Raw genomic sequence first — 15,581 nt, 5'->3', positions numbered from 1 at the left:
GCTGCTGGAGTGGAGCTCGTCCTGGCGGGAACGGCAGGTTTCAAAGAGACGAGAAAAGAGCGGGAGTGATCTCCTCATCTCAGGTCATGTATGACACACGTGTGTGTGTGGCTCACCACCAGCGATGGTGGTGTTTTGGGGGCGTGGCTCTACAGGCCCGGTTCTGGTGGGTGTGTTGGGAACTGCACTTCAGCATTTCCTCCATTCCAAACAGGGAAGCAGTGATGTCACAAGCACGCCGTCTAGAAACAAACCAACCAGGACAAGCAGAACTTACTATTTTGAGAAGGGGTGTGTGTGAGTGTGTGTGTGTGTGTGTGAGTGTGTGTGTGTGTGCGTGTGCGTGTGAGTGTGAGAGAGCTACAGAGAGAGAGATAGAGGCACTATTTCAACACTATACACTGTCGTGTGTTTATCATCTTAGATGTAGCGAGTACAATAAAGTAGTACTTCAAAATTCCTGCTTTTTCTGGGTCAGTTACAGATGTGTGGTCGGTGTCATGACACGGTTGTTGAGTACTGTGATACTATCCTGAGTTACTGCATTATTCCCGCTGTTGCAGTGTGACTTTTCTTTTAGTGTCGCTGCTGTTGTTGTTGTTTTTTTGGTGACATAAAATTCTGCGCATTTCCAGACCCAACAGCAGCCAGGACTTGGAGCTTGTGATTGGAAGTTCAGAGGTGGGGGGTGCTGGAGGTGAGGTTTGCCGCGGTAAACCAGCGTGGTGCAGCAGGACTTCTGGAGGATTACACTCTGACAGCTCTGTTGCTCCCAACTCCCCCAAACTGCTGGAAACCTTCCGACTGTTTGATTTTCTGACTCCGCGTCTTAGTGGCGGCCCCGGGTCAAAGCTGCTTTTAACCGACTTCTCCCTGCTGCTTCTCCAGGTGGAACATTGGCAGAAACCCAGGAGGAACCTCAGCAGCACGCAGTTTCCACTATGAACCGCGCCTTCAACAGGAAAAAAGGTAAGATTCGCTAAGCGGAGCTGCACGGACTCCATCTTACTCTCTCCTCCAACTTTTGGAAACTACGGAGCAAAGACACGAGAGAAGAGAAGTTTTATCTGGTTGAAGTTCTCCCTGTTTCTGTGTCAAACTAAACCTCCGGATGAGAGGGGAGAGCTGCACTCAGGCTCCCATCTTTATGGAGCTGTTTCAGTCTGCTGACAGGATCTGGCAGGCCGCCCTCGCCAGAGCATCATTAAAGCATGATGCTACCAGCTTTAATCACCCGTACAGGTACTTAGACGGGACCACACACACACACACACACACACACACACACACACACAGGTACCAGAGGACACCCTTCATAGAGAAAACACACTGATGACATCACCTCAGCATCACCCTGCAGGTACAGAGATTATCAAGGACGCATGTTAACACCATCAACTGCTCACCAGATCATCCAGGTTGTGAATAAAAAGCTCCATAAAAATGTGACCCTGAGCTGAAGGTGTTTATTTTTATATTCTAGGTCGCTGCATCCGTCTGTGTAGGAGGACGGCGTCCAACATCAGGGAATTTAGGAACTGCAGTCGTTTTCATGAACGTGGTCAGCAAAATCTGCTGTGAGAGTCAGTTTAAAGGATCTGATCAACACACACACACACACACACACACACACACACACACATATATATATGTGTGTGTGTGTGTGTATACATATATATATATATACACACACACACACAGAGTTCTGCTCGAGTGTCTTTGCTCCTCATCTGTGGTTCATGAGTAAACGAAGGGGTGAAAATATAAAATGGAGTTTTCCTGGGTTCGTGGCGAGTTCTCTGGTCAAATCTGAGGGGTTGGTGTTGTGTTGTGTTGTGTTGTGTTGTGTTGTTTATGTCACCATCATGGTAGAAATGATGCGTGAGTCTCAGTACCATCACAGTGAGCGTCGTGCGTCTGAATCTGGACATTGAAATGTTCCTCCTCCAGTCTCAGCTCCATTATTTAGAGCCCCTGGTGAGGAACAGCAGCACTGAGGGAGCGATGTCTCTATATTTAGTCGCCTGTGTTGTCTGATGAATTAAATCATGTTTCAGATTAAAGTCTGAAGCGACTTCAAAGGCTCTCTGACCAACACTCGCCGTTATAAATCAGCTGAAACATCAAATTATTCATTAAACTGTGAAGGACGACCAAACCATGAACATGAGCAGCAACGCCAACAACATCCTTCCTCCCTCTGAGTGGCTTCTCTCACAGGAAGGGTGGAGGTGACCCCGGCCAAACGCAGGGGAGGGTGGCTGTAAAACAGCTTGATGTGTTTTCCACCATCTGTCCTCCCAGACCTGGAGGAGCAGCCTTGGACAGTTTGCAGGAAAGTGTCCAGGACCCACGTGGCTCCAGTGGTATTTTGGAGTGATTCAGTTTTCCAGGCTCTGGAGCTAAAGATGGTGATAGTCCCTCCCCTCCCTCCCACCTCCCCTCCCTCCCACCTCCCTTTGATTCACAGGCTGGATGTGTGTTGTGGACCCTCTGAACCCCCCTAAAAACCCACACCAAGACCCAGAACATCACCTTAGCATCAGCTAGCAGCTGGAAAACCCTTAAACTCATCCGCACCGGAGGCTTCTGGCCAGACTAACTGACGGCTCCTCACATTTAAACCGTTTCCAAAACTAAACATTTTGCAACAACACCAACGTCTCTGAAAGCTCCAGCTGTGTGCTGAGAGGTGCAGCCGTGACTCCTGGCTGAACGTGAGTGGCGGCTGCAGGCCGCGAAGCTGCGGCGAAACCTCGGTTTCGAGGCTGTCAGGACGAGGCTGTGGAGTCGCTCCGTCGCAGAAGCCTCATGTTGCATCAGAAAAGTTGAATAGATCTTCAACAAAACACACCCTGCTTCCAGGAAACTCTGACATCAGGTCGCCGAGTCATGTGACTGATCACCTCTGGACAGCAGCAACGTGCTCAGTCGGGGACCCTCGCTTCTGCCGAGCTTCCCAGGAACTCTACGTCGATCAGTTAAGGACAGCAAGTCTTCTATGTCACGTCCATTCGTCCCCAGGCCTCGAAGGAGCCTCTCCCTGTTTGTGTCCACTGGGACTCCAGGATGAACTGGAGAGGTTTTGGGGGTCAAAGGTCACCGTCACCTCACGTTGACGTGATTTCTCTGGAGGGCTGTGAGGAAATTCCTCCAGATAACCATGATGCAGCGCCTTGATTCTGTTCAAACTGATTTTTTTTTTTTTAATTATTGCTCCACAACGTTATCACCACATTCCTTCTCACCATGACGGAGCTGTTTAAAGTGAAAAGGGAGCCTCAGCACGTATCTGTGCGTTTGGCGAGGCGGCGTGTTGGAAGGAATAAATTCAGCTGCGACCGGAAGGTCCTGAACTTGATGATGAACAGGAAGTAAAGTGTTCTCAGCTCCCGGACCAGCACATTTCTCAGCAAGCGCATGGGAGTGAGCGCTGCGTCTGCTCGCACCTGCCGTCAAACGCGTGTTCAAGTTTCGCTACAGGAAGGACAAACGTCCCGTGACCTCCTTCATCCACCCTGACTCCTAAACTGGTGCCTGACGTCCGTGTCACGCTTCCCTTCGCTGGATTTAGTCTCTGCACTTCCTGTCAGACCGTCTCTGTGGTGCAAAAGTCCACGAGACAACGGAGGAAAAAGATTCTCCACCAGAATGTTTTTATGTCAGACCGTGAACCACGAGCTAGAGAGACATCAGAGACGTGTGTGTGTGTGTGTGTGTGTGTGTGTGTGTGTGTAATGTCAGAGAGATTTGACCAAGAAAGTCTGAAGGACGGTATTCAGTTGAAATAAAGGCGCCAACCGTCCTTGATGAAGATCCTGCTCAGATGTTTGTGTTTCCATCTCACTCTTAATTTGAAAACTCTCCACAAAAAATGTGTTGTTTTCTAATTTATTTTTTAGATCAAACAAATATTTCATTTGCTGCTGAAAACCTCCAACAATGTCTGAGCAAAGTGTCTTTCCTTCTGTCAGTCTGGCTGAGCTTTTAATACATGTAAATAACATGAATTCTTGTCAAAGTGGCCCCGCCCCCTGCTGACCAGTGTTGGTACTGCTGCAGGATTCTAACGGGCTGATTCAACCTGAAGAGGCCTATCAGACTCCTGTAGACGTGAGACGACCTCTAACTGCAGTGTGAACCACTGGACGCGCTGCTGTCCACCCAGGCTTTAATAACAATGGTAGCTCTCAACGTGAGCAATGGTACGGTCTCATTTACCCTGTTTAACAACGTGCGGCGTTTGTTTTTTTTCGGGGTCGACCAGAGCGGTTGAACCAGCTGGCCTCTAAATGTGCTACTTACGCTACTGAATGGTGGATCCAGTGGTCGTCAAGGATCCTGGTAGATCCTCAAAAATCCAGATCATCTAGATCTAGATGTTCTGTATCCACACAAACTCCTTAATCTGATGCATTAGCATCTTCGTTAGCTGCAGCTGCGGAGGGACGTGACGCACGTATGAAGTTCTGTCACATAAATCAGGCAGAACAAAAATAAAAGGCGGCACGTTCAAGTTTGAAGGAACACACGGATTCACTTCCAGGCCCTTTGTATCCTTGGAACGTTGCTGCGGAGGCTTGGAAATGACATTCATGGCGCTGCTGCTAAAACATCTGGAATAAACAAAATGACAGATTAGCTAATTTAGGGTTTTGTTTGTTTTTTTACTTCAAAGGGATTTTTCTGACAAAGACCTTCGTTTCTCAGCCTGAGGCGGAGGGGAAGGCTTTTGTCAGGAGATGCATTTCTGCTAACCTGGCCGATGTTCTCTGGAAGACGTGATGTTGAATTTCTCTTGCCTCTCGTTAATCTGAAGCATTTCCTCTGTTCCAAACTCCCTATAATCCCGATCAGCCCTGAAACGGCCCCTGGTTTTGTTCATAGCAGGGATATTTGCTGCGTTTGGTCGCTGTCAGTCGGATGAAGTCTTTCCAGAGGTTTTCACCGCAAATGAAAAGTGTCATTTCATGTGTCTCTGCCACTGGGACGTTGATCGTTTTTCAGAGGCACGGCAGTGGCTGCTAGTCGGACGTTCGTGTCCAGCTGAGAGCGAAACGCCGTCCCCCACAGTCGCAGCAGACGAGCGCTAACAGTTGTTCCTCCTCAGGTTGTCTCCTGCATGATGGAGGACCCTGCAGATTGATGGAGTCGTTGATTGATGGCTGCAGTGAATTAGCCTGAAGGCTGCTCGCTTCTGTGAGACGCAGCTTTAACCTGGAGACCAGAGACTAGAGCAGAGACCAGAGACCAGAACAGACACCAGAGACAAGATAGAGACCAGAGACTAGAGCAGAGCAGAGACTAGAGCAGACACCAGAGACAAGAACAGAAACCAGAGACTAGAGCAGAGACCAGAGACTAGAGCAGAGACCAGAGCAGAGAACAGAGACCAGAGACTACAGCAGAGACCAGAGACTACAGCAGAGACCAGAGCAGAGACTAGAGACCAGAGCAGAGACTACAGCAGAGCAGAGACTACAGCAGAGACCAGAGACAAGAACAGAAACCAGAGACTAGAACAGAGACAAGAGACTAGAGCAGAGACCGGAGACTAGAGCAGAGACCAGAGACTAGAGCAGACACTAGACAGTAGAGCAGACACCAGAGAGTAGAGCAGAGACCAGAGACTGGAGCAGACACTGGACAGTAGAGCAGACACCAGAGACTAGAGGAGACACCAGAGAGTAGAGCAGACACCAGAGACTAGAGCAGACACCAGAGACTAGAGCAGACACCGGAGACTAGAGCAGACACCGGAGACTAGAGCAGACACTGGAGACAAGAGCAGACACCAGACACTCGAGCAGAGACCAGAGACTCAAGCAGAGACTAGAGCAGAGACCAGAGACTAGAGCAGAGACCAGAGACTAGAGCAGACACTAGACAGTAGAGCAGACACCAGAGAGTAGAGCAGAGACCAGAGACCAGAGCAGACACCAGAGACCAGAGCAGACACCAGAGACTAGAGCAGACACCTGAGACTCAAGCAGAGACTAGAGCAGACACCTGAGACTAGAGCAGAGACTAGAGCAGAAACCAGAGACTAGAGCAGACACCAGAGACTAGATGATCACATGACTCTGGGCGATCACATCTGATGCAATTCTCCCTCCGGACTTCTTCAGGTGTCACGTTTGCTCAGCAGTTAAAACCCCAATGATTGCCGAGTCAGCGTCTCCCAGCCGCTCGCCAAGTGGTGGAGGAGGAGTCAGAGGTTTGATCGCAGGGAACGCTGATTGTTAGCAGGAGCTGACCCGGCGCTCTGTGTGTGTGTGTGTGTGTGTGTGTGTGTGTGTGTGTGTGTGTGTGTGTGTGTGTGTGTGTGTTCTCTGTGGTGCCTTCAGCCTCATATTTCTGTTTGCGTTGCCTCAGAACGATCCCCCCCCCCACAATGTAACTGTGGACTCTGTTTAATTGCAGCAGGTATCAGCAGGTTCAGGCGGCGTCCGGCGACCTGCCAGTGCATCAGGCTGGACTTTAACGGGGAGCCAAACGTCTGCGCTGCTCTGCTTATTTACCCGTTTGCCGTTGAGTTGAAACTAATTGCTTCCTGAGCCGAGTCTCAGTAGTCGGGGGCGACTCGGCCCCCAGAAACTAAACGCCGTAACACAACATTCTCATGCTTATTTAGATTGGAAACGCGCCCCATATTTTCCTGTCGCTGTGATCGGAGGTGACGGAGGAATGAAGGCATAAATGTCCCTCAGAAGATGAACGTTGGTTTTTATCAAAGATAGACGACGGCAGGAAGAGACAGGTAGGGTCTATTTTTAGAAGCCTCCGTAAACAGAAGGTAGGACGCACAAAAACCCCAAACCGGGTAACAACTTAAGAGATATAAAATGGATCAAAGATGGGTCGTGTGTTTTCTGTCACAGCTGCACATCTTTGCTGTTTCCAGTTTGAAATCTCAGTGGTGAGACAGCAGAGACAGCAGACGGAGCTAAACCTGCTTGTCCGTCTGCCTTTGACGTCCTGGGAAACCTTCAGAGAGATGAGATTTATAAATATGAGGCTTTCCATGTTTCCTGAAAGCCAAGTTAGCATAAATCACCTGGCCCCCGGTAGGAGGTCACCAGAATCCCTTCAGATGGGTCTCATGTTTAATCAGGACTGAGACAAACCAGATCTAATCAGGACCAAGACAAACCAGATCTAATCAGGACTGAGACAAACCAGATCTAATCAGGACCGAGACAAACCAGATCTAATCAGGACCGAGACAAACCAGATCTAATCAGGACCGAGACAAACCACATCGAATCAGGACCGAGACAAACCAGATCTAATCAGGACCGAGACAAACCACATTGAATCAGGACCGAGACAAACCAGATCTAATCAGGACCGAGACAAACCAGATCTAATCAGGACCAAGACAAACCAGATCTAATCAGGACCGAGACAAACCACATCGAATCAGGACCAAGACAGACCACATCGAATCAGGACCGAGACAAACCAGATCGAATCAGGACCAAGACAAACCAGATCTAATCGGTGCAGCAGTTTTTCAGTGTTTGATCTTTTCGCTGGCGTGACAGAGACGTCATGCTAAAGACAGCAGAGTGACACGCATGATGGATGTGTGACCTTCGGGGCTTCACACATCCCAGCAGCCTTAAATGGTCCCCGAAGGCTTCGTCCCTGGAATCTTCCTTCGTCTCCATCCCGAGACGTCACAGCTCAACCGCACGCCACGACCTTCAGACGCCAACTCGCTCTTTAACCGCAGTGCTTCATTTTCTCTTTGCGTGACCTGGACAACGCTTGTGACCTTCGCCATCGTAGTTGACCGTATTTTATGCTTTAATATACAGACAGAAGGCCCCCCCCCCCCACGCTGCCTGTACCTTCCTTTTTCTCTCACGTTGGATTTACAGTTTCTTTACCTCCGTAGTTGCACCGCCGCCACCTTCACTCGTGATTGATGGCTGCGAGGACGGGACCACAAGGTGCAGCCAGTGATAATCTCATCGCACAGCTGTTGACTCGAGTTAGGAGAGGGACAATTAAATGGAGGACAAGTTTCCCAAAGTTATACTCGGCCATGTTGGAGGGGTCACACTCGCCACCTCGGAGGGGGGGGGGGGGGGGGGGGGTGTTTGGTTGTTTTCAAGACTTTCCGCTGTGGTTTCCATTTAAATAGTAAATCAAACCAGCCGTTATTATGTGGAGAACCTAACGAGCTCTAATTAGAATAGATTTTCCATTAATCAAGCCTCTTAACCAACAACGTGGAGCCACACAGAGAAGCCCGTCGAGGTCACCGAGGTCACGCTCGCCCATCTGTCATCACAGGATTCGTAGGGAGGAGCAAACGTTCACGAATGTTCACATAACTTCCGCCCGTTCGCACACGTCCACGTCACGTCAAGCGCCGAGCCTGCGGCGGCTGGCCGGGTCATGTACCGACACCGATGGCGGTCTGATGCAGAAGACAAGTCATTTCTAACTCCTTCCTCACCACAGGGTTCTGTTGGAAGGCTCGTGAGGGAAAACTGAACGTCCGGGTCCGAAAACAAGTGGGAGAAGCTCCAGACACCAGAACTGAGCCGAACGCGTCGTTCGCTGACAGGAAGCTGACCACGGCCAAGACGCCGGGGTCATAGAACCGCTGACGTGTTGGGTTCCAGTCTCGCTCCGTGACTCCCGACTCTGTTTCTCCATGTTGTCTGGTTTAAGGTTTCATTGTGAAACTTAGAGTCCTTGGCTTGTGTCATCTGCTGTTTTCTGCTCATCGACTGTTGTTGTTGTTGTTGTTGTTGACGAGTTTGTGTGTGTCGTTTCAGAGAAGTCATGGATGCACACCCCCGAGGCCCTGGCCAAGCATTACATACCCTACAATGCTAAGGTACGCTACCATTCAGTTCCAGGAACTTTATTTTATCTGCTAGGAGCTCCAGTGTGTGTACCCTCCACACACCTGGCAACAACACAATACCCCCCCCCCCACACACACACACACACACACACACACACACACACCTCACACCCCAGCACTCAGCAGTGGCACGTCAGTAAAGCTGGTCTTCACCCTCTAACTGGATTAGAGCGGCGTGCTGGTCCAGCAGACCAGGCCGCCAGCCTCCTCTCTCCCGGCTGCCTTTAACCAGCTCCTCTCAGCCGGCACCATTTTATTGTCCCTTATTCTTCACAGGTCATCAGCGTCCTAATGATTTGCTGGAAAGGCAGGCAGGGGAAACAAGCGTTTTGGGAGGGGAAGTATACACCGACTCATGAAGCAGACGTTTGACAGCTGTTGTTAATCTCCAGGGAAACTGTTTTTGGAGCATTAGCTCAATATCCCAGGCAATAATGGAGGCGTGTTCATCACTCCTGTCTAGACCTCGTCCCCTGGGTCACATGACACGGAAGCTTTCGATCAAAAAAAGAGATTAATTTTGCAATTTAAGAAGAAAGTGTTCTAGCTTCAAATATCTATATAATATAATGGAGGCAATAAACTGCCAGAGAGGTGACTCTTATATCTCCTAATCTCTTTCACAGCAGGAGAGACGATGGAGAGAGAAGCGTAGTTCCTGAAAAGATGATCAAGAGGGCGCGTGTTGCATCACAACTTAGTACAGACTTGGAAAACTTAAATGAAGCTGTTATCGTTGCATTGAAAATGTTTTTATTTAAAAAGAAAACGCTCCCTAATCGCATCAGTCAGCACTCTGTCGCCCTCTGTTGGTGTGGGATGGTGGAGGTTATGTGGAGGAATCCTGCCGATGACGTTAGTGGGATGATGCTTGTTAGATACTAGTTAGACTTGGTGATGTCACAGTTAACGGCTCTGGTTCTGCTGCTCTTTGATTTACCAGAACCTGCCACGTGACCAGTGCTGCTCCGGCTGGTTCTGTTGAGCTGAGCTGGGCTGGTGGAATGCTGAAGCAGCTCCAGTCCAAGTAGACCAGCACCAGTACCACCACCAGTTTGCCAGTGAAGGCGGGGACCTGCGTGTGTGTGTGTGTGTGTGTGTGCGCGTGTCATCGTTGATGTTCCTGCGTGTGGTGTTGTGAAACGTTCTCCCGTCTTTGACTTTTGCACCCAGCTTCTGTTTCCACGCGCAGCTCGAACAGCTTTCCTCTGACCTCCAATCAGCTCTGACCTCGGGACTACAGGCGCTCCCATCAGCAGTCACTTCACATTCACAGCTTCTCTGAGCCTCTCCTTCGACATTTTATCGAATAATTGAAAACCCTTCAGTCAGGCGCATCGAGCTGTGCAAATACAAGGAGGTGCATCTCCATTAGTTCCCAGCCTTTTGTTGTTATCTCTCCCAGTGAACTCTATTGACCTGCTGCAAGGTTGGAGTCCGTGCACGTTGTGTTTCATTTGTGGAGGGGATTCGTGCTCGGACGCTAAGCTCGAGTGTGACTCCTCGCCGTGGGGAATTCGAGGCAGGGACGCGGCGTCTCTCGGCTGCACCCACCAGGTGATGGATGAGCCTCGGAGGTGGTTGTGAAACCTCCTCCATCGCAGCCCAGAACGCAGTGGTCAGGAACGGGCACTTCTCCTTTCTATTCTGGTCGTCCGTCTGCAGCAGACGTGCTCCAGTGTGTGTTGTTTATTTGCCCCGGAGCGATTACAGGGAAGCCTCGAGCTGCTATCCAGCTCTGTTGACATGTGGCACTAGGATGCTGTTTCTCGTCTGAGAGAATTTTGGATATTCAACAGCGTTTATTTTGCTGCTCCACCTCAGCAAAGCAATTGTTTGTCCTTGTTACTGCCGGCTGGGACACAAAACTGCTGTCAGAGTTAAACCCAGAAGTCGTCAGCTGGCGAAGGTCCAGGATGTTGGTTTGTTTCCTCGTCAGCTTAGCCCAGTGGCTGGTAGTGGGTGGGAAGTGATAGCATCAGCTAGCTCAGGTCCAGGCTAGTTATCTTAGCCCAGTGGCTGGTAGTGGGTGGGAAGTGATAGCATCAGCTAGCTCAGGTCCAGGCTAGTTATCTTAGCCCAGTGGCTGGTAGTGGGTGGGAAGTGATAGCATCAGCTAGCTCAGGTCCAGGCTAGTTATCTTAGCCCAGTGGCTGGTAGTGGGTGGGAAGTGATAGCATCAGCTAGCTCAGGTCCAGGCTAGTTATCGTAGCCCAGTGGCTGGTAGTGGGTGGGAAGTGATAGCATCAGCTAGCTCAGGTCCAGGCTAGTTATCTTAGCCCAGTGGCTGGTAGTGGGTGGGAAGTGTTAGCATCAGCTAGCTCAGGTCCAGGCTAGTTATCTTAGCCCAGTGGCTGGTAGTGGGTGGGAAGTGATAGCATCAGCTAGCTCAGGTCCAGGCTAGTTATCTTAGCCCAGTGGCTGGTAGTGGGTGGGAAGTGATAGCATCAGCTAGCTCAGGTCCAGGCTAGTTATCTTAGCCCAGTGGCTGGTAGTGGGTGGGAAGTGATAGCATCAGCTAGCTCAGGTCCAGGCTAGTTATCTTAGCCCAGTGGCTGGTAGTGGGTGGGAAGTGATAGCATCAGCTAGCTCAGGTCCAGGCTAGTTATCGTAGCCCAGTGGCTGGTAGTGGGTGGGAAGTGATAGCATCAGCTAGCTCAGGTCCAGGCTAGTTATCTTAGCCCAGTGGCTGGTAGTGGGTGGGAAGTGTTAGCATCAGCTAGCTCAGGTCCAGGCTAGTTATCTTAGCCCAGTGGCTGGTAGTGGGTGGGAAGTGATAGCATCAGCTAGCTCAGGTCCAGGCTAGTTATCTTAGCCCAGTGGCTGGTAGTGGGTGGGAAGTGTTAGCATCAGCTAGCTCAGGTCCAGGCTAGTTATCTTAGCCCAGTGGCTGGTAGTGGGTGGGAAGTGTTAGCATCAGCTAGCTCAGGTCCAGGCTAGTTATCTTAGCCCAGTGGCTGGTAGTGGGTGGGAAGTGTTAGCATCAGCTAGCTCAGGTCCAGGCTAGTTAGCTTAGCTCAATGACTGGTAGTGGGTGGGAAGTGTTGGCATCAGCTAGCTCAGGTCCAGGATGCTGGTGTGTCCAGCAGGAATCCTCCTCCTCCTCATGATCAGTAGCAGCAGTCGCTCTTCTTGTCCTCAACAAACGTTTGGTTCTGTCGACCCAGGTTCTAAGTTTGCTGCGACAAATCACTGCGCGCAGTCAGGAAAGTAGTTCCGGCTACGTTTCTGATTTTTAACTCTGATCTTTTATTTAGTGTTTCATGATAAATGTGATGTGTAACCTGAATTCAGTAAAAGTTTTGGTGAAACGTGACTTATAATTTTTGTCAGTGGTATGCTAACACTTCCCATCTACTACCATTCTTTGTGCTAAGCTAACTAGCTTGAGTCTCATGTCCCTGATGCAGTACATGCCACGTTTCTGTAGTATTTGTAAATCATCCCAAGCACCATTTTACGAAGGATGTTCAGTCAAAAACCATAACGGACAGCATCTCTGCAAACATACCCTTGATGGGCCGCTAGCGACTGATGACACGGGGCAGGCAGACACTGTGTATCGCTTAGAACGTCAGAGCGTGTTTTTCTCAGTCAAACAACACGCCAGCGTGGACAAAAAAATAACAAAGCATCTATTGAATCACTTTAATAAAGGCTCAGTTGTTTGCCTATTGTCATAAACACGGTCGGGAATGCTCCACACGGATTGTCTTAGAAACCGTGTGTGTGTGTGTGTGTGTGTGTGTGTGTGTGTGTGTATGTGTGTGTGTGTGAGAGAGAGAGAGAGAGAGAGAGAGAGCTGTACCACCGTGGGAGGTGGTTGCTCTTTCCCAAACCTCTGAGGGTGTTTGATATTGGAACAGGCTGCAGGCGAGGGACCGTCACCGATGCTGCCAGGTGGGCGCTGGAAGCCCAACGGCTCCATCTGCTGGAGGAGGCTGGCGTTTCTATGCCTGTGCCTCAAAAACATAAAGCTCTGAGGCAGCAAGTGGAATCATTCATGAAGGAACTTGACTCATTTGATGACTAATATCTACAGAGTTGCATTTATCTTTTTATGTCATAACCTTTTTTCCCTCACACCTTCCAGATCTCCATGATTCTGGTGTAGTTGTTGATGAGGACCAGCAGCCGCGTCAGAGCCGAGACAAAACCCTAACACCTCAAATAAAACCGATGCTTATTCAGGCTTTTATGTCTTGTTGGCAAGTCAAGGACTGCAATCAGCACATCGGTATCAGCAGTTATTAGTCATTTTTTAATATATCAGTATCTTTCGTCTTTGCATCTCCAAATGTTGTATTTCAAAATGGAAACCTTGACACGTGTTTTTCACGTGTGGGAAAATGTGACTATGATGTGAGCTTGTTTTCATCCACATAATATCAACATCAGAAGAAGTCAGCCGTCAGATGTCGTAACCCTAACCAGGATCTCTCATCTCCGCTGAGCGGGGATGTTTTCTGAGCCGTGACCCAACCTTGACTCTCCTCTCCCGATCAGGGAACTCACTCTTCCTCATGTTCCGTCTCTTTTCCATAAATTTCGCTCTGTTCACTTGCTCTCTCGTTTAGGGACCGAAGGTTTTCTGAGGTGTGTGTTAGCCTCTCTTCACGGCTTGTGTTGTCTTTGCAGTTCCTGGGGAACACAGAAGTGGAAGCTCCAAAAGGCACTGAAGTGGTGAAGGATGCCGTCAGGAAGCTGAAGGTAAAGCCGGTCTTCAGACTAAAGCTGAAGCCTGAAGGAGTGAGGAGTGCTTCAGAGTGACCAGATAAGATAGCAGCCCCCCGAGCAGCAGCAGGAGTGACAAATGCTTCCTCATCAGCTGCTGGCAAGGTGCCTTCCTCCTCCTCCTCCTCCTCCTCTCAGAGTGATGAGAGAGGGCTGGAGAGGCACCGCAGCCGTCCCTGGATGCATGGAGCATTCAGTCAAAAACAAATGAATGTGTATCCGCCACGAAAAAATAACACAACTCAACAAATGACTGTATTTGACATCGTTTAAGAAGCCAAACAGCTGGATTTGCTTGTCATCTCTCATGCGTATCCCAGTTTGATCAAAGCGGGGCTTCAGCCAAAGACTGTGCTTGCCTGTCAGGAACCCTCAAATACGGGCCAGTTCGTCCCCCCTGAGTTCCTTCTTTGTAATTCAGGAGCTCTTTGCCGAAAGAGCCAGTAGTCGCACACATTTAGCCTGAATCTAAGAGCAACTGATGGCTAACAACATTATAAATGTCCCTTTAAAAACTCTGCTGGACATTTAAGCTGCTATCAGCTGTCAGTCCCCATCAGCTTCAGGCTCCATGTAGGTGGCTAGCTCCGTCTGTATTCAGGAGCCACAAAGAGGTAATGAAGGAGAGAAAGTGGCGTATTGGAGAGTTCAAGGAACCTTTGTGGCTGTACTTGAAAGGAAAATTCGACTTTGGGGTGAAATATCCCTTTCGACATCCTACCAGAGTAAGTTTCAGGACTTTTTTTTTTTTTTTTTTTTTAGATATTTCGCCCAGTTAGTGCTGCTCGCTTCAGAGCATGGCAACATCTCCATCCCTCCGTCGCCACAGTGCGGAGGGAACATGGAGCGGCTCGCTGGCCTCGTCCGTGCCGTCTCCTGCCAACTCCGGAATCCGTGAAGCCATTCAGGAGCTTGTTTTCCCAAATCCCTTCCTTCATTGTGACGGTAGTTTTGATGTTGAAAGGCAGATCCCTGACAGTCACCCTGCAGGAAGCGTCCAGGCCTGCTCTCGTTCCTCACCGCGGGACCTGACAAGTACAGAGCCTGCTAGCAGCTGCTGATTCATTTAATTCTACGTATCTATAAACCATCAGAACATTTATGGGCCTAATAACCCACCTGCGAGTGTCCTCTGGTGTGATGATACAGTGTCTCCTCGACCTCCTTTTAGCAGCAACTTTCAGTGATTATTGAAGCGACTCACTGCCAAGTCCTGTTAGCATTTATGTCTGTTGGCTCCAGAACTGTAGAACACTTACATTTGTGTCTGGCTGGACTTAAAAGGGACAAGACATCAATGGGACCAGACATTTTGTCTTTGATTTTCCTTTTCTGCACATCTGTGAAACACTTGAATTCTCACTGTCCTCCACAGCGAACGTGCTGCCGCTCCGATTCTCAGGAATTGTCTGTGGTGGTTCGGTCTTCTCGCTCTGTTGTTTCACACCCTCGAGACCTCCCCCTGCTGGTGCGGGTTGAGAGCTGCATGACATCTGGGCTCGCTCACTCACGTCTGCTTGTTTTTGTTTGAAGTTCCAGAGACACATCAAGAAGTCGGAGGGACAGAAGATGCCGAAGGTGGAACTGCAGATTTCCATTTATGGTGTGAAGATACTAGATCCCAAGACAAAAGTGAGTCCACGTGTTTCTGGCTCTGTTGTGCTGCACGACGCTCCTCATTGTGTAGAAGAAGAAGAAGGGATTCAGTGTGAAGTAAAGGCGACATACGTTGTGTTTGCTCTGCAGGACGTGCAGCACAACTGTCAGTTACACAGGATATCCTTCTGTGCAGACGACAAAACGGACAAAAGGATATTCACCTTCATCTGCAAAGACTCCGAGTCCAACAAGCACCTCTGCTACGTCTTTGACAGTGAAAAGTGTGTAAGTGTCAACCAAAGACCACACACACACACACACATATGTACCATATACAGTCTTTACTACACACAATATACTG

At 49.5% G+C, this 15,581-nt stretch overlaps 1 protein-coding gene across 3 annotated transcripts in view; it reads left to right on the top strand.

Moving 5' to 3' along the window:
• The window catches only part of gulp1a (GULP PTB domain containing engulfment adaptor 1a), a 63,391-nt gene that overhangs the window by 41,299 nt on the left and 6,511 nt on the right, over positions 1-15,581 (top strand). For 2 of the 3 annotated variants that reach the window (XM_086219649.1, XM_086219651.1), the window contains exons 2-6: positions 889-969; positions 8,796-8,857; positions 13,526-13,597; positions 15,155-15,253; positions 15,368-15,505. In XM_086219649.1, coding sequence (XP_086075775.1) covers positions 889-969; positions 8,796-8,857; positions 13,526-13,597; positions 15,155-15,253; positions 15,368-15,505 — 452 coding nt within the window. Of the gene's footprint in view, positions 1-888; positions 970-6,634; positions 6,761-8,795; positions 8,858-13,525; positions 13,598-15,154; positions 15,254-15,367; positions 15,506-15,581 lie in introns of all 3 variants that reach the window. The other variant, XM_086219650.1, reaches the window with a different exon arrangement.

Source organism: Aulostomus chinensis, chromosome 12 (assembly GCF_037954235.1).
Source record: "Aulostomus chinensis isolate RoL2024-O1b breed Wild chromosome 12, RoL_Achi_v1.0, whole genome shotgun sequence".
Taxonomy (NCBI): domain Eukaryota; kingdom Metazoa; phylum Chordata; class Actinopteri; order Syngnathiformes; family Aulostomidae; genus Aulostomus; species Aulostomus chinensis.
The sequence above is the reverse complement of the archived record's forward strand: the minus strand, read 5'-3'. Positions and strand labels throughout refer to the sequence as shown.